This window comes from Chiloscyllium punctatum, chromosome 42 (genome assembly GCF_047496795.1).
Source record: "Chiloscyllium punctatum isolate Juve2018m chromosome 42, sChiPun1.3, whole genome shotgun sequence".
NCBI lineage: Eukaryota > Metazoa > Chordata > Chondrichthyes > Orectolobiformes > Hemiscylliidae > Chiloscyllium > Chiloscyllium punctatum.
The window spans coordinates 35,500,246-35,522,902 of record NC_092780.1 but is presented as its reverse complement, the minus strand read 5'-3'; the positions used below and the strand labels follow the sequence as shown (position 1 = coordinate 35,522,902).

The following is a 22,657-nucleotide window of genomic DNA, read 5'->3' as shown; positions in this document are numbered from 1 at the left end:
TGTGGAATGCCTTCTGAAAGTTCAAATAAACTACATCCACTGGTTGTCCCTCTTTAACTCTGCAAATTACATACTCGAAGAATTCCAGTAGAGTTAACAAATGTAATTTCCCTTCCATAAATCTATGTTTTCCTTTCGTAATTCTATGCTGACTCTGTGCAATCATACTGTTTTCCAAATGCTCAGCTCTTAAATCTTTTATAATGGACTCAAGCATTATCCTTACTACCGTCAGGCTGACTGGTCTATAAATCTCAGTCTTCTCTCTGTCTCCTTTTTCAATAGAAGGGTTACATTCACTACCCTCTAATGCGTAGGAACTGTTCCAGGGTCTATATAACCTTGCAAAGTAATCACCAATGCATCCATTATTTCTAGGGCAACTTCATTTCAAAGATGTAGGTGATCAGGCTCTGGGGATTTATCACGCTTGAATCCCACCAATTAGATGGCTTTTAGTTGAGGGTTGGATCGACCCATTTGCTGCAAGCTGACTGTGCCCCTCACATCCCTCTGTCAGTGATGCCCAAGCTTAGATAAAAAGACTTAACCTCTCACCATTGAATCTCCAAAGACTGAGGCTAATTGGCCAGCAGCTTCTAGCAAAAGGCAGGGCTTCAACACTGAGGGCTGCAATTCACTGAGAAGTTTGCTGGTCAGCTCCTGACAAGCTGATTGGAGCTTGAGCAGATGAGTTTTCTAACTGGTGCTGCTGTTGAGTCAGTCACCACTGAATATGCCTGCCCTTTAGCTGTAAAATGGAAAATTTGAGCCTTAAATTTTAATTAATTGAGAACTTGGGAATGAGGAAAGAAATATTGGAAATTAGTTTGAGAGTGAACAAATATTTTGCGTCAGTATTTACCAAAGAGGCGGTGAGTAAGAGACAAATTCTGAAATTGTTAAAAATGAGATGAGACATATTGTTAAACAAGTGTAGAATAAGGATCTGGGTCCAAGATTGTCACAGAAATGGGTGAAGAGAAAGTCTCACCCCAATGAGATCAACCTTGTTGGCATGAACCTGCCTGGTCACCTTGCCTTCCTTGGTCCCTGACCAAGTGACAGCCAGATCTGTCAAACCAACTTGGCCTTGAGTAGGGAACATTAACTCTGCACCCACACCTCCCCCCTCACCTCTGTCCAAGGCCCCAAAGGATCCTTTCACATTCGATAAAGATTTACCTGTACTTCCACACATGTCATCTACTGTGTCCGTTGCTCTTGATGTGGTCTCCTGCACATTTGGGAGAAAGGACGCCAACTTGCGGAATGTTTCAGAGAATATCTCTGGGACGCATGCACTAAGCAATTCCACCTCCCTGTAGCCGAACACTTTAATTCCTTCTCCGGCTCCACCAAGTACATGCACGTCCTGGGCCTCCTCCACCCCAAACTCGAGCCACCTGACGCCTGAAGGAAGAACACCTCATCTTCCGCCTTGGGACCCTCCAACCACATGGGATCAATATGGATTTCACCAGTTTCCTCATTTCCCCTCTCTCCACCTTGTCCTGATCCAACCTTCCAACTCGGCACTGCCCTCTTGAATTGTCCTACCTGTCCATTTTTCTTCCCATCTATCTGCTCCACCCTCCTCTCTGGCCTATCAACTTCACCCACCTTCATCTACCTATCACATTCCCAGCTACCTTCCCCCCCAGCCCCACCCCACCTCCCATTTATCTCTCAGCCCCCTTGAGCCATCCCTTCATTCCTGATGAAGGGCTTATGACCAAAACGTCGATTCTCCTGCTCCTGAGATGCTGCCTGACCAGCTGTGCTTTTCCAGCACCACACTCTTTGACCTTTATAGAATTACACAGTTATAGCAGGAAACCGAATTTTCAGCCAACAACTGCTCCATCTTTTTTGTTGTACACAGCCTTTTCGTTTAAATGCATGGTCCCTTTACATTCTTTGTATTTGTGCACATCACTTTAAACAGTAACTTTAAATGACCAGCCTGCGCTTCCAGCTTGCTGTGCAACTACACAGTTTAGAGGCAGCATTATTTCTAACTGAACCAATCCTCATTGATTCCTCCACTTGGGCAATCACCCTATTCATATCTGTTCATTATGGCTTACTTTGTATTAATTCCCATTTGTTTCAGCCTGCCATCAAAACTTTTCTTAAATGCTGATATTATTTTTGTTTCATGATAACTCTTGCAGGCCATTCCATTTCATATCTTCACATCCTTCTGTGTAAAATAAAGTTGCTCCAGGTGACACGAAGATTGGTGGAGTAGCAGAAAGCATAGGGGACTGTCAAAGAATACAGAATAATATAGATAGACTGGAGAGTTGGGTGGAGAAGTGGCAGATGGAGTTCAATCCAGGCAAATGTGAAGTGATGTATTTTGGGAAGTCTAATTCTAGAGCCAACTATACTGTAAATGGAAGAGTCTTGGGTAAAGTTGATGAGCAGAGAAATCTGGGAGTTCAAGTCCATTGCACCCTGAAGATGGATAGAGTGGTCAAGAAGGCATATGGTAAGCTTGCCTTCATTGGATGGGGTATTGAATATAAGAGCTGGCAGGTCATGTTAAAATTGTACAAGACATTGGTTTGGCTGCATTTAGAATACTGTGTACAGTTGTGGTCGCCACATCATCAAAAGGATGTGGACGTTTGAAGAGGGTGCAGAGAAGTTTTACGAGGATGTTGCCCGGTATGGAAGGTGCTAGCTATGAAGAGATGTTTGGGTTAGGATTGTTTTCATTAGGAAAAAGGAGATTGAGGGGGAACCTGATTGAGGTCTACAAAGTCACAAAGGGAATAGACAGGGTGGATAGAGATAAGCTTTTTCCCAGGGTGAGGGATTCAATAACGAGAGGTCGTGTGTTCAAGGTGAGAGGTGAAAAATACTTTACACAGAGGATGGTAGCAATACTTTACACGTGTAGCCAGCAGAGTTAGTAGAGGCAGGCATGATAGATTCATTTAAGGTGCATCTGGACAGATGCATGAGTAAGGGAGCAGAGGAATACAGATGCTCAGGAACTGGGTGTTAGGTTTAGACAGTGGATTTGGATCGGTTCAGGCTTGGAGGGCCAAAGGGCCTGTTCCTGGGCTGTAAATTTTCTTTGTTCTTTGTGTCAGTCCTAAATCTCTTATATTTAATCTTACATCAATTCTACATCTTTCAATTACTGGAAGCAGTCTGTTTCTATCTAATCTGACTGTTTGAATGGTAAGTGTCCCAGACTCAATTGTTCTTTGCACAGCATCCCAGTGAATCTGTAGTGTGGCTGTACTGTGGAGTCCAACATTGTATCCCAGCAGTGGATTAGCTATGGTGTTATTTGAGTTTATCGTTGTATCTTGAATTTTATACCCTTGAGCCATTTATAGCCTGACCCAATTGAGGTGCTACTTTTATGTCTTGTGATCTTCAGCCTCCAAATCTGTCTCCTCTCCCACTTGACCTGGCCTTCACCTTTCTAAATACAATGACCTTTTTTAAAGCAAAATGTGCCACCTCATGTTTTCTGATACTAATTTTTAGTTCTCCTTGTTAACCTTTCTGCCATGTTTTTACTGTTCTCCTGAAACTTCTTTGGCTCTCAGAATTACTTACAACGCTTCCTATTTCAGTGTTACCTGCAAATATGGACACCACTACCTCTAACCTATATTGAAAAGCATTAATTCTCAGACACAATGAACACAAGCAGTCACATAACAGAACCCAATGAGATACTGCAAGAGACTGCTTGATTAGTGGTATTAATTGGATAGCACTCTCAAAAGATCAGGATGGGCATGATGGACTACGTGGACTTGTTCTTGACATATGATCCTTCTTCCAAACACTATATGAAACTGACATTACCAACTTTGTGCTTTCTTTCTCTTTATCAGTACTTTCTCTTTATCTTACTCTAACTTTTTACCTCTTCCTCATACTCTTCTTCAGTTTCTTTCTTTGTGTCATCTTAGAAGGCGTTCTGAAAATCCATTTAAATTACATTTACTGTATTTCTTCATCGACCAAGTTTGAGGCCTTCAGATGTTAGCAGAATCCAGGAGTTAGGACATGTGTTATTTATTGCAATATTCAAGAACCCAAACACATCTTCCAGATGAAGTCGCACTTTATCTGCACTTCACTCAGTCTAGTCTACTGTAGTTACTGGTCACAATGTGGTCTCCTCTACACTGGGCAAATGGAGAGAAAACTGGGTGACCACTTTGCAGAACATCCCTGAGCTTCCCATTGCCTGCCACTTCAACACACTAATCTGGCCAACATTTCTGTCTCAGGCTTCCCCATATATAAGACCTTGTTATCACATGACCTGCTATTGCACACAATCCATTGTTAGTCACTAATAGTCCCCATTAGCAGCCATTCATTCTGCTAGGCTGACCGCTATCCACTCCTTTGTCTGTCCAACTGCTCTTCTCTCTTTCTGGGCTCTATATACACCTGTTGTTTACTCCTTACCCTCTCTTTCCATCCACATTTTTCTGCATAAAAAGCAACTTTTTCTTATCTATCATCAGTTCTGAAGAAAGGTCACTGACCAGAAACATTAACTCTAACATCTCTCCACAGATGCTGCCAGACCTGTTGAGTTTTTCCAAAAAATGAATCATCGTAGGCTAATCTGACTATACCCAAGGTGTTTGCAACAGTTTCCATCTTGACTGGCTATTAAGTAGAATTCAAAGCTTGGGAGAAGATTTGTAGCTTGGGTGCTCGTTGTTGTGGTTCTGTTCGCTGAGCTGGGAATTTGACAAGCAACATGAGTTCGACTGGGACAACACTACTATTATAGGACAAGCCAAACAGAGAACAGCCAGGGAATTCCTAGAGGCATAGCACTCATCCACAGATTCAATCAATAAGCACATCGACCTGGACCCAATATACCGGCCGCTGCAGTGGACAGCTGGAACTGACAACCGGAAGCGGCAGATACAAATCACTATAAATGCCGGAGGAAAGATCACAGAAGCGCTTCACAGGAGGGTCCCAAGCACTGAAGATGTCACCTAGACAGGGGACGAAACGTCTGCAACACAAATTCCTAGCTCGGCGAACAGAACCACAACATTAAGTAGAATTACTTATAGTAATTCTCAGACTGTAGGGCATTTTTATGCAACAAATAAGATTTCAGGACTAACTTTGCAAAGGTGTACAGTACTTAAAATATTATTTAATTCCAACAACTTTAATAGCTAATTTACCTTCACTTTCCTAACTAATACTCCCTTCAAATATAAACTGGCTCAACATTTGTAAAATTACCTATTCAACTAGCCTTGTTTGTTGACAACTTTTAATGATTTTGATTTGTCCAATCTGTTTATTTGCTATCTGTATAGAAAGGGAGCTCATAAACCTGCAAATAAATATTGATATGTGTTGTTCTCAAAGACTGGCACAAGAGATATCAATTTTGCAGTAGTAGGCCCTGAATCCAATCTGTGCAGGACCTGATCTCACTGTCAAATTTGTGGATCCTTTTTTAGGTATTCCTGGTAGATTCTTAAAACAGGTTTAAAAATCACACAACACCAGGTTATAGTCCAACAGGTTTATTTGGAAGTAATAGCTTTCAGAGTGCTGTTCCTTCATCAGGTAGCTGTGGAGTAGGATCATAAGGCACAGAATTAATAGCAAAAGATTACAATGTCATTCAACTAAATCCCAGAACTTCTTTTAAGTCACATTCTTGAGAATTTACATATTACATATTAATGAACTGAAACCTGCAACCTACTCCAAAAGATGAACAACTTAAAAACAATCTAGGTTTGTTCAATATATCATTTCAGTTGCATGACACTGTAATCTTTTGCTGTAAATTCTGTGTCTTATGATTCTGCTCCACAGCTACTTGATAAAGCAGCAGCACTTCAAAAGCTAGTGCTTCCAAGTAAACCTATTGGACTATAACCTGCTGTTGTGTGACTTTTAATTTTGTCCACTCCAGTCCAACACTGGCCCCTCCACATCATGACTATCTTAAAACAGGTGGCAGCCCTTAAATATGTAAATAGGACACTTTAAACAAGCCCTTCTTGAAGAAGGGCTTATGCCCGAAACGTCGATTCTCCTGTTCCTTGGATGCTGCCTGACCTGCTGCGCTTTTCCAGCAACACATTTTTAGCTCTGATCTCCAGCATCTGCAGTCCTCACTTTCTCCTCGAACACTTTAAACAAGGTCCCCTTCAGAAAAGTCAATGATGAACAGGAAAGGTGCAGGGTTTGTAATGCTCAGCAATCTTCAACAGGCTCAGTTGTCATAGAGTCACAGAGATATACAGCATGGAAATAGACCCTTTGGTCCAACCTGTCCACGCTGACCAGATAACTAAAGGTGAGAAATATAAACTAAAGTTGTGAAAATAAACAATCCTACGGAGGCACTGCTCCAAAACTTCATAGTGAGACATACTTCGCTGTGAGACTGATTATATAAATCTGAAATTTTTGCTATACTTAGCTGTTTTTGAAGGCTGACAGCTCATGCCGGGCATGTCTGTGCATCACAAGAATCAGTTTCCATTCTTAAGCCTGTTAGTTCAGACACCAATTGAGTTTAATTCCAACCTGGGGACTGATCCTTATAAAAACTCACTCACATTTCCTGCAGCAAGGAGGCAGTTATCCTGGCTAGATAAATAATACATATTTTCTAAGCAATCTATTCAGAGATGTTATGACACACCTCTGGAGCAGGTGCAACTTGAATGTAATAGCAATGAGCTTATCTTCTGAATTAAAAGTGCTACATTCAACAACTAATTAGAGGAGGGATGATGAACTTGAGGATCAATGGATGTTAGCTCCAGAGTATAATTCTTTCTGCAGTACTTCAACAAATATTCTTAGTCCTAATGTCAGAACTTCACTCCTTCTTCAGTGCATTGAAATTTATTTATACTTTCCACTCCTATAGCATCTCTACATGACACTGTTGATATAATATTCTTAAGACATGCTGTCCTTCTCATTCAAAGATCCATTTCCTTTCTCCTCTCTGTCTTTGCTTTGCATGACTCCTCCATTGGTTCATTAGTCCCACCACTTCTGAGACCATTAGCCTGTGCCTTCATTATCTGTTGTCTCAACTTCTTCAGTGTTTATCTTGCTAGCATCACTTAGTCCACCTTATAATCTATAAAAAGACCACTCATTGTCATGTCAACCCACTCTCACAACTTTATCGGCTCTATGTATTCCATCATTTACTGAAGTCCTTGACTTTTTTTATAAACCCTTCATGCCCTTGTGGTAAATGACTTTATCACCAGCTGTACAGTCATCCCACTTCACACGATATCTCCATTGCATATTTTCTTCATCCTGTTATGCTGTAATAAGTAACATATGTCCTAAATCCTCAAGGTTCTTCCACCATTCACAAGGCATAAGTCAGAAGTGTGATGGAATACTTGTCTGGATGAGTTCAATTGCAGCAACAGTCAAGAAACTTGATGCCTTTTGGACAAATTAACCTGCTTGAGGACCATCTTATTCACCAACTTAACATTCACACCCTCCACCAGTGTTGCAGTGTGCAGCAGTCTGGATAATCCACAACCTTTGTGACTTTGAGCAATGAGGGAAACAACAGGTTTCCCTCCCCCTGCAAGTTACTCCCAATGTCAAGCTGTATGGAAATGTATAATATTGTTTGTTGTTGCTGAATTAAAATCCTGGAACTCCATTCTTATGATCACAGTATAGGGAGTGCTTACACCACATGGACTACAATCAAACAAAGTGGTAGCTGTCAACCATCTTCTCAAAGGCACTTAGGGAGCAAATGATGCCAGCCTTGCCAGTGATGACCACAACATAACTATGAATCAAAAAGAGTTAATTCTAATGGGGTAGATTTTAAACTTAACATCTGGGCTTAAGACTGCATTATGGGTCAGTTGCCCATTGCGGAAGTGCCTGATTTTCATTTCCACTAAAAAGGATGGAAATGAAAATTAGGTGTTTTCTATAACAGGCCAAAGATTTGCAAGCATAAGGTGGCTGGGATAAAACTTACCTCAATATCTCTCCTCAAACTTCCCCCCTGAAATCAATATGCTTTTTAATTCAATCATCTTCATTTACCTGCCAATTCCTACTCGTCATTTAGATTTTCCCCTCACATTGTACAAATGCTGCTTTTTGGTTTGCTTTACTTGAGGTTCTTGATTATATATCAGCTTTATAACTAATATCTAGTAGAGAGTGCACTAAATGTAATATCAGAGAAAGAAATGCAGGATTAAATTAGTTTTTTTGCTCATACTTGTTATTAAACTGACACCGTCTGTAAGTTCGCCATTTACCTCACATTTGCTCTGCTAAATACTTCCTCTTCTTCTGAGGAATCTTTATAATGTGATCCATGACCCATTGATTTCTTACGAACTGAATCCAGAGGCTGATACAAATCTTGAAGCCAAAGTGGTTTTGGAAGCTCTATATCCTCATCCAACAGGGGTGCCTGATAAAGAGTGCAATATTTTCATATTGATTAGGTAACAATGAGTAACAGACTAAAAAAATTCTACAGCAGTATATTGCTCAAAATAAATTTTATTGAAGATATTGATGCAGTGGAGTTAATGCTCTATGTATCATCTTCCCACTGAAATTAATGCATTTAAATATAAATAATCAGTGCCTTTCTTTCAGTTGGGATGTTACCTTCTGTGCATCTTTAGCTGAACTCTTCCCAGTTATTCGCTCTGTCATTTTCTTCAGAGGACTGTGTGCAAAAAACACATAGGACTGTTGACATTTGTGAGCTTGTTTTACATAAAAAGATAGAGGTTACAAAAACCAGAAGGGAACATTACATTTGACTACTTATTTGTTAATAGAATATTTACCTCTTGTATGGCTTTTTACAACCAGCTTCTCCTGAAGCGTAAGGTGTCTTTGATTCTGACCTTTGAGAGCAAATCTATTATCAAGAATAAAAAAAAGGACAATTTTGCCATAAATTAATAAAACAAAGAACAAGTGGCTTCAGAACAGAATTTTATCTAAAAAATAACTCCAACTGCAAAATTGAAAATGAATAACAACTTTTGAATGCCATCACGTTAGAATTGAGACTTCTTAAAACAGAAAGAACTCAATAGGCACGTTATCACAGAAACTTAAATTTAAGCAAAGAGCATTTGTAGGTCTGATATGAAACTTGAATCCTAAAACTTTGTAATGGAACAACTGTTAGAAAGCTATATTTTTCAAAGGATGCTGAACTTAAAACAGTAACATTTGAGGGATTTTTCTATTCCTTAGCATTCATATTCTGTTACAATAAATAAATAACAAGGCCAGACTTTTGTATTTTTAGATCTGTTTTACACATTGACAGTTCCATGCAGCTTTTTCTGAAGTGAGAGATTTTTATTATGTTAATGTCTTTGAAGAAGAATAAAAGTAGAAATCCTGTATGTATAGAAATCTCTGTTGCAATAAGGATACCAACTTTACTGCTAAAGTTTTGTGGATCCCTGTTAATCTAGGGATATTGGGCGTGGAAAATTATCTTAATTTGTATGTCTATATGCAGCCACAACATCCTCTGTGCTCAGTATGCAATATCTGCTCCTGCTTTGTCATTTTCTCCATCAATACTGCAAAAATATAAAATATGGCTGTGTATATATTTCGTGAACCCAATTGTTCATTTTGCATGATATATCTGCTTAGTTTTCAATCTGATTTACATTATACTAAATTTTTCCCCAATATTTTAAAGTCACACATGTTTATATTTGTGCTTTCCAATCATGTAATAAATGATGATTCATCTTCTGGTTGTGTCTTAATTCTTGCAAAATTGGGGACCAAATCTTATTCTAACCAATTATGTTCAATAATTTGTTGATTCCACCCCATTCTGCACTCGCCTCTTCCTGGCCAGTCCTGAATTTTGGATCTGTCCCCCAGTGTTGCATATTTCCTTTGATTCCTGGTCTGCCAACGGGGTTGACAACTCTAGCTGGGTGTATTCCTGGCTACTGCTCAGGCACCACTCTCTTGCAAATGGTCACTCATCACATTGATCTTCACGGTACACAATCTTCCTACACCAAATGGAAAGCAAACAGGTTCTTTATCACTCAATTACGGGATTATTTTCTGCCAAATCATCCTTCTTCCCAAATTAGTAACTGAAAGTTTTCTAAGAAAGTTGGATAATGCCCCTGTTATTTGCTGTTGGCCTTCAATTCGTAGAGACTACAGAATAATCTTGAAGGATTGGCCACCTATCTTGTAATCTACTCTTCTCCAGGTCTTAACCTTAATTAAATTATCCTGGTTTGTTATTCTGTCCATCTTTTCTGATTGTGTTTCTCCTCCTAGCCACTTCCAAGCAACTATACTCTTCTTCACTGGGACTGGGATTGGTTCAAGAATATTGCTGTGTTACCTTCATTTACAAGGCTAGGGCATGTTCTTTGATCTTGGACCTAGTTCATCACTATGCCTGTAGAAAGACTGTCATTTCAGTCCTCCACTTGCCCTGTAAAAAAAACAGATCTTTGACACCCCAAATTGTTTCCTAACTATGTCAAATCCACACAATATGCTACCACTTGACTTGGATTGAGTGCTTCTTCTCAACTATTCTTGATTCTTTGGCTTAGCCTTAATCAAACCTTACAACATTGGAACCCTCTCCCTCAGGCTACTGTCTGCCCTGCAATCATTATTGATTCACTTCAGTGACTTTTTCAAACACTGTTCCCTGAAAGCTACTGAGTGAATATTGGTCTGAATTTTTTTTTTGGCCACATGTATGTTTCATTAAAATCTTTGTAGGAATTCGCACCATGAGACCCAACAAGATTTCTCATGGTATGTTACCAAGCATGCTTAATTACTGACCCTTCCATATGGCATCCCTCATGTGCAATATTATCCCTTTCTTACTATGCACTATTCCTGGAGCAATTTGCCACTCACTGGAAATCTGCTGAAAGACTGGCTCCCTGGCACCCATGCCATATTTGTAAGTTTGCTGTGCACCCTGATAAGCAGTGGCACTGACATTGTGTGAGGGAGAGAAAGAAATTAATTAAGGGCACTTTGGTGGCACAGTTGGCATCAAACTTGCACAAATGTTTACATTCATGTAAAGTTTAACTGTTTTGCCTTTATGTCTGTGCTGTTGAGTCTGTCTATAGCCTTGAACACAACTGTACCAGCATGATGCTTAACTTCATATCCACAAAGGATGTACCACAGATTGATGTCTGTGATGCAGAATGTGCAAGCAAGGTGAACAATGCATATACAAGGCAATGTATTTTATGACACCATTGTATCTTATCCTATGACATCCCTACTTTTTCCCCTTGGCTTATATTTCAAAGATATTGATGTGAATGAGGTTGTCACTCATGTCTATACAAGAGAGATGCTTATTAAACAGGGAACGAAAGCATTAGGATGGCCAGGGACAAGGAACCCCGGAGGTCTATGCCCTGAACATTACATGGTTCTGATTCTCATGTTTCTTCCCTTTAAAGAGCCTCACATTGGTGGGTCATATAGCCCCTGCCTCAAAGTCGTGCCAATCATCCATTTTCTTTCCCATTGCTTACTTTTGATATCCATCACAACACTGGAATGTGACAGTAAGTGCTTTACAGCCAGTGGATTCTAACCTCTGTGTATTGGTGAGGCTCTAGACATCCAGATATCCTTTGTGGTAGCCCTTCCTGTGAACCTCACTGGCTTCACACCTCCCAAGTCCCCATCCACACGGGCCTGCACATACCCACCAGTCCTTGGCATACTAGGAGAACATGCCAAGTGTTGTCATACACTGTTTCCCATCCTTCCACACGACCCCATTTCCAATCATGTTTTATTATATGTTCCCCTTGTTCAGATACTGTTGCCTCTCTTTACAGTTGAAGTCCCACAGTCTGCAGTCCCCAGTCCTGAAGATAAAGTTTCCGAATCTGCTTCCCATGGCAGTAGCCATGACCCTTTGTTACCCCATCTCCCTTTCTTCTTAGTTTTTTGTGGATGGCCCATCCCCTTGTGTGATTTTGTTGAGCAGCCTCAAATAGGAAGTGCCCAGACCACTGACTAATGCCTCTACATCTCTCTGGCCTCTCTGGCTGTGTTAGCCTTGGCCCCTAGACTGGCTACTATAGACTAAAAACCACCGTCATGACTGCAGAAGCATGGACTGCCGGACTGAGAACACCTGAGTGGGACCAAATACCTGGACTGGTATTGGAGGTGACTTTGACCTACTGTACTGGGAATCCCTAACTGAAGGTTGCCTCCATGATCTTCATTGAGAATACCTTCCGTAAGGTTCTGAAAAATGCTGCCTGCTTGCTGCAAATGCAGCTTGTTTGCAGCGTAAGCTGCTAGCACATGGATTTATGTAGCATGCTGCCAAAGACTGCTGACCAGCAAGACAAGCTGCCTGGTTATCTGACTGTGCTAATTGGCATGGCTTGGTAAGGCCTGGATGCTGCAAGTATACATGTAGGTGTTAAAAGAATGAGCTCTAAGAGAGCAAGCCAGCAGCCCTGAGATGCAACCTGGTCCATTTACTGAGCTGGTGAGCGTCCATGTGCACGAAGTGTCCTTGTAGCAGACTTCCAATGCAAGCTGCTGGTGTCCCCTGCAATACAACTACGTATTTCCTGAGTGCCCTGCCATTGGAAAGGTGCCATGATAGTCATGAGGGGTTGACAAATATAGATACCAATGTCTGAGTATGAGGGGTTCCTGTGGTTTATGCCCTGAGGTGCTGTTTAGTGATGAACAACATGGAGGCTCTTCACAGCCAGCCCAAAAGCTCAAGTTGCCAGATACCTGCTCTGTCAAAATTTCTTGATGTCTAGCTTGTTTAATGCATTTGGGAAGGTAGAAAGCTGAATGTTAATGAGGCAAGTTGTGCTATTAATATAGAATAGAATAGAATCCTACAGAGCGGAAACAGGCCCTTTGGTCCAACAAGACCCTTTGAAGAGTAACCACCCAGATACATGCCATTAATAAGCTATAATTACATCTTAATTGGCAACCTACACTGTCTAGCGTTGCTTGATAAAACCATAAAAAATGCAGCAAGGCGCAGCAATGTTGATAGGCTTTGCTGACTTCTTGGAGAAAGTGAGGACTGCAGATGCTGGAGTACCAGAGTTGAAAAATGTTGTGCTGGAAAAACACAGCAGGCCAGGCAGCATCTGAGGAGCAGGAGAATCGACATTTTGGGCATAAGATTCCTGAAGAAGAGCTTATGCCCGAAACGTCGATTCTCCTGCTCCTCGGATGCTGCCTGGCCTGCTGTGTTTTCTCAGCACGACATTTTGCTGACTTCTTGCCTGATTCTGCTCCAAATCTTGACATGACCTACATCGCTTAGAGTTTTACAAGGTTCTATCCATTATTTTACTGCCAAATATGTTTGTATGTTCTTTATATTTGTGAACATGGAGGACTACAGTGATTCTGTAAACTAAAATATAATAGAACTTTGAGCTGACTTGTTTTTAGCCCTTATGTTGGAATCTAGGGATTACTTTTCATGAAGTGGCAAGCTCTGGAGAGTAGAAAGCCCCTCATTTACTTACATACAATTTAAAACAATGCAGCTGTGATGTTAGCAATGACTCTTAGGAAAGTGAAGGTGGAGGAGCAACCAGTGGTCCTCAGGGATTTCATTCATTGTGACTGGGGGAACAACATGAATTGGAGCCACGTGAGCCTAAATTCCGAGGCCAATATATTGTGAAAATGACAATTCTGGAAATTTGTATCATATATCCTTGACAAACAGCAGATGTTCAGTTAAGAAAACATTAATTAACCACTTAAGAAATTCTGCATCATATAGATCAGAGCTGAAAATGTGTTGCTGGAAAAGCGCAGCAGGTCAGGCAGCATCCAAGGAACAGGAAAATCGACATTCGGGCATCAGCCCTTCTTCAGGAATGAGGAAAGTGTGTCCAGCAGGCTAAGATAAAAGGTAGGGAGGAGGACTTGTGGGAGGGGCGTTGGGAATGCGATAGGTGGAGGGAGGTGAGGGTGATAGGCCGGAGTGGGATGGGGGCGGAGAGGTCAGGAAGAAGATTGCAGGTTAGGAAGGCGGTGCTGAGTTCGAGGGATTTGACTGAGACAAGGTGGGGGGAGGGGAAATGAGGAAACTGGAGAAATCTGAGTTCATCCCTTGTGGTTGGAGGGTTCCCAGGCAGAAGATGAGGCGCTCTTCCTCCAACGGTGGCACAAGTGATTAGCACTGCTGCCTCACAGCGCCAGAGACCTGGGTTCAATTCCCGACTCAGGCGACTGACTGTGTGGAGTTTGCACGTTCTCCCCGTGTCTGCGTGGGTTTCCTCCGGGTGCCTCGGTTTCCTCCCACAGTCCAAAGATGTGCAGGTCAGGTGAATTGGCCATGCTAAATTGCCCGAAGTGTTAGGTGTAGGGGAATGGGTCTGGGTGGGTGCACTTCGGCGGGTCGGTGTGGACTTGTTGGGCCGAAGGGCCTGTTTCCACACTGTAAGTAATCTAATCTAAACCGTCGTGTTGCCATGGTCTGGCGATGGAGGAGTCCAAGGACCTGCATGTCCTTGGTGGAGTGGGAGGGGGAGTTGAAGTGTTGGGCTACGGGGTGGTTGGGTTGGTTGGTCCAGGTGTCCCAGAGGTGTTCTCTGAAATGTTCCGCAAGTCGGCGGCCTGTCTCCCCAATATAGAGGAGGCCACATCGGGTGCAGCGAATGCAATAAATGATGTGTGTGGAGGTGCAGGCGAATTTGTGGCAGATATAGAAATGTTCCTTGGGGCCTTGGAGGGAGGTAAGGGGGGAGGTGTGGGCGCACGTTTTGCATTTCTTGCGGTTGCAGGGGAAGGTGCCGGGAGTGGAGGTTGGATTGGTGGGGGTTGTGGACCTGACGAGGGAGTCACGGAGGGAGTGGTCTTTTCGGAATGCTGATAGGGGAGGGGAGGGAAATATGTCCCTGGTGGTGGGGTCCGTTTGGAGGTGGCAGCACGGTGGCACAGTGGTTAGCACTGCTGTCTCACAGCACCAGGCACCTGGGTTTGATTCCAGCCTCAGGCGACTGTGTGGAGTTTGCACATTCTTTATAGCTGCACCCGATGTGGCCTCCTCTATGGGGAGACAGGCCGCCTACTTGCTGAACGTTTCAGAGAACACCTCTGGGACACCTGGACCAACCAACCCAACCACCCTGTAGCCCAACACTTCAACTCCCCCTCCCACTCCACCAAGGACATGCAGGTCCTTGGACTCCTCCATCGCCAGACCATGGCAACACGACGGTTGGAGGAAGAGCGCCTCATCTTCCGCCTGGGAACCCTCCAACCCACAAGGGATGAACTCAGATTTCTCCAGTGTCCTCATTTCCCCTCAGTCAAATCCCTCGAACTCAGCACCGCCTTCCTAACCTGCAATCTTCTTGCTGACCTCTCCGCCCCCACCCCACTCCGGCCTATCACCCTCACCTTGACCTCCCTCCACCTATCGCATTCCCAACGCCCCTCCCCCAAGTCCCTCCTCCCTACCTTTTATCTTAGCCTGCTGGACACACTTTCCTCATTCCTGAAGAAGGGCTGATGCCCAAAACATTGATTCTCCTGTTCCTTGGATGCTGCCTGACCTGCTGTGCTTTTCCAGCAACACAATTTCAGCTCTGATCTCCAGCATCTGCAGTCCTCACTTTCTCATCATATAGATCAGGCCAAGCTATCGATCAAAAAATTCAATACTTAGAGTTACAGACTCTGGTTGGACATTTTCTGAATTACTTTATTACATGACTCCCTTTCGAGGGATTTCCCCAGCCCACAAGTTTTTCACTTTCTAAGACTACCTTGGAGAGTTGGAAACCATTTATCACTATGTGATATGAAGGAATTGGTTCCTTCCACTGAGCCAAATTGACTTCAAAACAGTTTGTTTAATATTCGCACTGAAATCAAACATATGCCAAAGAATACACATCATCGAAACATTTAATGAGTTTGAGGAGAGCACAGATAAGACACAGAGCAGAGGTATAGCAAGCAGCTTTGCTGAGCAGTAAAAGGGGAGTGGAGGGTTCAGAATTATGAAGCACTAAGAGTCAGTAATCCACATGACCATACTATTTAGGGAGGTATGGTGGCTCAGTGGTTAGCAATGCTGTGTCATAGCACCAGGAAACTGGGTTCAATTCCTGCCTCGGGCTACTGTCTGTTTGGAGTTTGCACATTCTCCCCGTGTTTGCAGGGGCTTTCCTCCGGGTGCTCTGGTTTCCTCCCATGTTCCAAAAGATGCACAGATCAGGTGATTTGGCCATGCTAAATTGCCCATTGTGTTAGGTGCATTAGTCAGGGGAAAATGGGTCTGGGTAGGTTACACTTCGGAGGGTCAGTGTGGACTTGTTGGGCCAAAGGGCCTGTTTCCACACTGTAAGTAATCTAATCTATGTGAAGTTTTAGTCTTACATATTTGCCTTACACTATTACATTATTGGACATACAGGACAGAGTATTCCCAGGCACAAAATGACACGTGCATTGGCAAGAAAGTTGAGAAAATTGCATGAGATGGTCCGTGAATAGCTTCTTGATATAGAGACCAAAGAGAACTATTTTCCAATCATATGCTGAACAGTGAGATGAGATTCTCACTAATGGGTATCAAGGGGCCTACTTCCATGCATCAGCATGCACAAACATCTCATTATTAGTTAATCTTGCTTCTTTTCTACACCATTTCCCATTTTCCCACTCACTGGATAAATTAATCAGCAACAACACCAACATGGAAGTCAGAGCAATTATTTGGTTATTCCAGCTCACTGGTTGCTCCATCTGATCTCCATCTTGGACACACATCATCAACACCTCCAGACACAGGCAATGACAATGGGCAGTGATTGCATGTATTCCATAATCATGGACATTGTCATCAGGTACATGCCAGCTTCACTGCATCATCATGGCACATCTCTGATCCACTTACATTATGGTTTTGCACTTCAATACTGCACATTGCAGTGCACCAGCACCTTTCATTGCATTCTTGCTGCTAGGACACTGTGTGTAAGGACAGGAACACCCATCTTATGGTTTGGTCCATGGTACTTCTCGGGGTGCCTGCTTGATCTCTTAAGTGCTCAGTCACTTTGCACCCGCTTGGATGCTAACTGTCTCTGCCTGTTTTGCTCTTTGCCTCTTCAGCTAGACCTTAAAGGCTCACAGTATTTCTGGCTTTTTAACCCTGACATAACGTCAGGCAGCTTGCCATGCTGTCAACAGTGATCAGTCAAGGTTATGGACATATTAATGTATGGAGGAGAAAGTGAGAACTGCAGATGCTGGAGATCAGAGCTGAAAATGTGCTGCTGGAAAAGCGCAGCAGGTCAGGCAGCATCCAAGGAGCAGGAGAATCGATGTTTCGGGCATGAGCCCTTTTTCAGGAATGAGGAAAGTGTGTCCAGCAGGCTAAGATAAAAGGTAGGGAGGAGGGACTTGGGGGAGGGGCGTTGGAAATGCGATAGGTGGAGGGAGGTCAAGGTGAGGGTGATAGGTCGGAGTGGGGTGGGGGTGGAGAGGTCAGGAAGAAGATTGCAGGTTAGGAAGGCGGTGCTGAGTTTGAGGGATTTGACTGAGACAAGGTGGGGGGGAGGGGAAATGAGGAAACTGGAGAAATCTGAGTTCATCCCTTGTGGTTGGAGGGTTCCTAGGCGGAAGGTGAGGTGCTCTTCCTCCAACCGTCGTGTTGCTATGGTCAGGCGATGGAGGAATCTAAGGACCTGCATGTCCTTGGTGGAGTGGGAGGGGGAGTTGAAGTGTTGAGACACGGGGCGGTTGGGTTGGTTGGTCCAGCTGTCCCAGAGGTGTTCTCTGAAACGTTCCACAAGTAGGCGGCCTGTCACCCCAATATAGAGGAGGCCACATCGGGTGCAGCGGATGCAATAAATGATGTGTGTGGAGGTGCAGGTGAATTTGTGGTGGATATGGAAGTATCCCTTGGAGCCTTGGAGGGAAGTAAGGGGGGAGGTGTGGGCGCAAGTTTTGCATTTCTTGTGGTTGCAGGGGAAAGTGCCGGGAGTGGAGGTTGGGTTGGTGGGGGGTGTGGACCTGACGAGGGAGTCATGGAGGGAGTGGTCTTTTCGGAATGCTGATAGGGGAGGGGAGGGAAATATATCCCTGGTGGTGGGGTCCGTTTGGACGTGGCGGAAATGATGGTGGATGATACGCTGTATATGGAGGTTGGTGGGGTAGTAGGTGAGGACCAGTGGGTTTCTGTCCTGGTGGTGGTTGGAGGGGCGGGGCTCAAAGGCAGAGGAGCGGGAAGTGGAGGAGATGTGGTGGAGGGCATTGTCGACCACGTCTGGGGGGAAATTGCAGTCCTTGAAGAAGGAGACCATCTGGGTTGTACGGTTTTGGAACTGGTCCTCCTGGGAGCAGATGCGGCGGAGACGAAGGAATTGGGAATATGGGATGGCATTTTTACAGGGGGCAGGGTGGGAGGAGGTGTAGTCTAGGTAGCTGTGGGAGTCGGTCAGTTTATAGTAAATGTCCGTGTTGATTCGATCGCCTGAGATAGAAATGGAAAGGTCTAGGAAGGGGAGGGAGGAGTCTGAGACGGTCCAGGTGAATTTGAGGTCAGGGTGGAAGGTGTTGGTAAAGTGGATGAACTGTTCAACCTCCTCGTGGGAGCGCGATGCAGCGCCGAGAGCACCACCCAGACAACCGCCTCTGCGATCGCCGCCCAGACAACCGCCTTCACGATCGTCAGGAAGACCATCGCCGACAGATTTGCGGCCTCCACGGCTATCGGGAATAACACTGTTTCTGTCGTCGCCACAGCCACTTCCACCCCCTGGGTTGCCGTTGCCGCAGCCACTTCCGCCCCCCAGTGACATCACTAACCTGCACGACCACAACGCCGCATGTGTCTCCGCCCGCACGCCAATCTCCGTCACCATGCCTAACCCTGCCTCCACGCTGATCTCCATCACCTCGCCTAACCCCGCCCCCACAGCAATCTCTGTTACCACGTCCAACTCCGCCCCCACGCCGATCTCCGTCCCCGCACCCACGCCCAACCCCGCCCTCACTCCCAGCTCCAGCCCCAAACCTGGTCCTAGCTCCCAGCCCTGCCGTGTTTTCACCATCCCTCCAGAACTACCCCTCTCTGAGGATGAAAGGTCAGTCCTCAGCAGAGGCCTCACCTTCATTCCCCTACGCTCTCGGATTAACGGGTTCAACACGCAGCCTGACATCAAACAATTCTTCCGCCGCCTTCGCCTCCGTGCCTATTCCTTCAACCAAGATTCTCGCCCACCCTCTGACGACCCCTTCTCTCGCCTCCAACACACCCCAACCACCTGGACACCCCGTGCTGGCCTCTTACCTGCCCTCGATCTCATCATAGTCAACTGCCGCCGTGACAGTAACCATCTCAATTTTTCCACCCCTCTCACTCACTCCAAACTCTCACCCTCGGAACGTGCAGCCCTCCACTCCCTCCGTTCCAACCCCAACCTCACTATCAAACCGGCAGACAAGGAAGGGGCAGCAGTAGTTTGGCGCACCGAGCTTTACACCGTTGAGGCCAAATGCCAGCTCGCGGACACCTTCTCCTGCCCCCTTGACCATGACACCACCTCCCACCACCAAACCATCATCTCCCAGACCATCCATAACCTCATCACCTCAAGGGATCTCCCATCCACCGCCTCCAACCTCAAAGTCCCACAACCCCGCACCGCCCGTTTCTACCTCCTGCCCAAAATCCACAAACCTGACTGCCCCGGCCGACCCATTGTCTCAGCCTGCTCCTGCCCCACCGAACTCATCTCTGCATACCTCGACACGGTCCTGTCCCCCTTAGTTCAAGAACTCCCCACCTACTTTCGGGACACCACCCACGCCCTCCACCTCCTCCATGATTTTCGCTTCCCCGGTCCCCAATGCCTTATCTTCACCATGGATATCCAGTCCCTGTACACCTCCACCCCCCATCACAAAGGACTCAAAGCCCTCTGCTTCTTCCTTTCCCGCCGTACCAACCAGTACCCTTCAACTGACATCCTCCTTCGACTGACTGAGCTGATCCTCACCCTGAACAACTTCTCTTTCCAATCCTCCCACTTCCTCCAAACCAAAGGAGTAACCATGGGCACCCCCGTGGGCCCCAGCTATGCCTGCCTCTTCGTCAGATATGTGGAACAGTCCATCTTCCGCAGCTACACTGGCACCACCCCCCACCTTTTCCTCCGCTACATCGATGACTGTATCGGCGCTGCCTCGTGCTCCCACGAGGAGGTTGAACAGTTCATCCACTTTACCAACACCTTCCACCCCGACCTCAAATTCACCTGGACCGTCTCAAACTCCTCCCTCCCCTTCCTAGACCTTTCCATTTCTATCTCAGGCGACCGAATCAACATGGACATTTACTATAAACCGACCAACTCCTACAGCTACCTAGACTACACCTCCTCCCATCCTGCTCCCTGTAAAAACACCACCCCATATTCCCAATTCGTTCGTCTCCACCACATCTGCTCCCATGAGGACCAGTTCCAATACCATACAACCCAGATGGCCTCCTTCTTCAAAGACCGCAATTTCCCCCACACGTGGTTGACGATGCCCTCCACCGCATTTCCTCCACTTCGTGCTCCTCTGCCCTTGAGCCCCGCCCCTCCAACTGCCATCAGGACAGAACCCCACTGGTCCTCACCTACCACCCCACCAACCTCCATATACAGCGTATCATCCGCCGTCATTTCCGCCACCTCCAAACGGACTCCACCACCAGGAATATATTTCCCTCCCTTCCCCTATCAGCGTTCCGAAAAGACCACTCCCTCCATGACTCCCTCGTCAGTCCACACCCCCCACCAACCCAACCTCCACTCCCGGCACCTTCTCCTGCAACCGCAAGAAATGCAATACTTGCGCCCAACCTCCCCCCTTACTTCCCTCCAAAGCCCCAAGGGATACTTCCATATCCACCACAAATTCACCTGCACCTCCACGCACATTATTTATTGCATCCACTGCACCCGATGTGGCCTCCTCTATATTGGGGAGACAGGCCGCCTACTTGTGCAACATTTCAGAGAACACCTCTGGGACACCTGGACCAACCAACCCAACCACCCCGTGTCTCAACACTTCAACTCCCCCTCTCACTCCACCAAGGACATGCAGGTCCTTGGACTCCTCCATCGCCAGACCATAGCAACACAACAGTTGGAGGAAGGGCGTCTCATCTTCCGCCTAGGAACCCTCCAACACAAGAGATGAACTCAGATTTCTCCAGTTTCCTCATTTCCCCTCCCCCCACCTCGTCTCAGTCAAATCCCTCGAACTCAGCACCACCTTCCTAACCTGCTATCTTCCTCCTGACCTCTCCGCCCCCACCCCACTCTGGCCTATCACCCTCACTTTGACCTCCTTCCACCTATCGCATTTCCAATGCCCCTCCCCCAAGTCCCTCCTCCCTACCTTTTATCTTAGCCTGCTGGACACACTTTCCTCATTCCTGAAGAAGGGCTTATGCCTGAAACGTCGATTCTCCTGTTTCTTGGATGCTGCCTGACCTGCTGCGCTTTTCCAGCAACACATTTTCAGCATATTAACGTATGGCCCATGCTACATCAATTTTACACATGCACTAAGTGCCAGCAGCTTATACAGCAAACACATCATAGGCACTTCAACCAAACAGCCATGTCTCAAAGTCTATGAGGAGTATTCTGAAGAAGGGCTTATGCCCGAAACGTCGATTCTCCTTCTCCTTTGATGCTGCCTGACCTGCTGTGCTTTTCCAGCAACATGTTTTTAAGCTCTGATCCCCAGCATCTGCAGTTCTCACTTTCTCCTTAGACTAAGGGAGACCATCCAGTCAGAGGGTACCAGCACACTGAGCCAAGGACAGCCTCCTATATCAGCCTAGGGGGTTGGACACAATTAGTTGGCTGCTGGATGGTAAGATTCAGGATCCTCTCCTTCTAGGGAGTGAGGAGTTAAATGTTGGGAACACTATCATCTGTCTTGGCTTGTTCTGCTATATTAGTCTCATCTGGAATCAGACAAAGGGAGGGATTTAATGAGATGAACGTTGCTGGCACAGATGCTAGTGCTGTTGGGGGCAAGGTGGTGTGGTGTTTTAAGTGTGTGAATAGGTAATGCAGAGGCAATGCAGAGTTACTAGCTTGGGAGGGCTATGTGGGTGAAAGTAAGTGAGAAAAGATGTTGTATACAATAGTGAGAGTAGTAGACCATGGGTCTTTTGGACGGTGGATGGAGTTGAAGACAGAATTAGTGTGACGTAGCAGAAAGAAGATAATGGGAGCTACCCTTGCACTGCAGAGAAGATCATTCACACTTGTTCTGCATTGCTGGGCATTCCTCTCAATGGTGGGAATAGCATTGATCTGGGTGGTTTCCAGCATTCCCTCTAATTTTCCTTCTGGCTGTATGGGCCTCTGAGACCCCTGTGTTTCAACGACACCTGGAACCTGAAGTCAATGCTATGATTGGTGTGCTGACATCGACTAAAGAATTTTGGAGAAGCTGTGCACGTTCATACCAGGCTGCAAAACCTGGTGTTGTGGTCTACATTGGTCCTTGGGGAAGAGGACAGCACTCTGCTGAAACACCTCATCCACTG

General features: G+C 45.3%; 1 protein-coding gene across 2 annotated transcripts in view; it reads right to left on the bottom strand.

Annotated features, from left to right (window-relative positions):
• The window catches only part of LOC140465891 (uncharacterized), a 242,398-nt gene that overhangs the window by 7,457 nt on the left and 212,284 nt on the right, over positions 1 to 22,657 (bottom strand). For both annotated transcript variants that reach the window (XM_072561793.1, XM_072561794.1), the window contains 3 exons: positions 8,862 to 8,935; positions 8,677 to 8,737; positions 8,316 to 8,473 (listed from right to left, as the gene is read on the bottom strand). In XM_072561793.1, the coding sequence (XP_072417894.1) occupies positions 8,316 to 8,473; positions 8,677 to 8,737; positions 8,862 to 8,935 (293 nt within the window). The remainder of the gene's footprint in view (positions 1 to 8,315; positions 8,474 to 8,676; positions 8,738 to 8,861; positions 8,936 to 22,657) is intronic.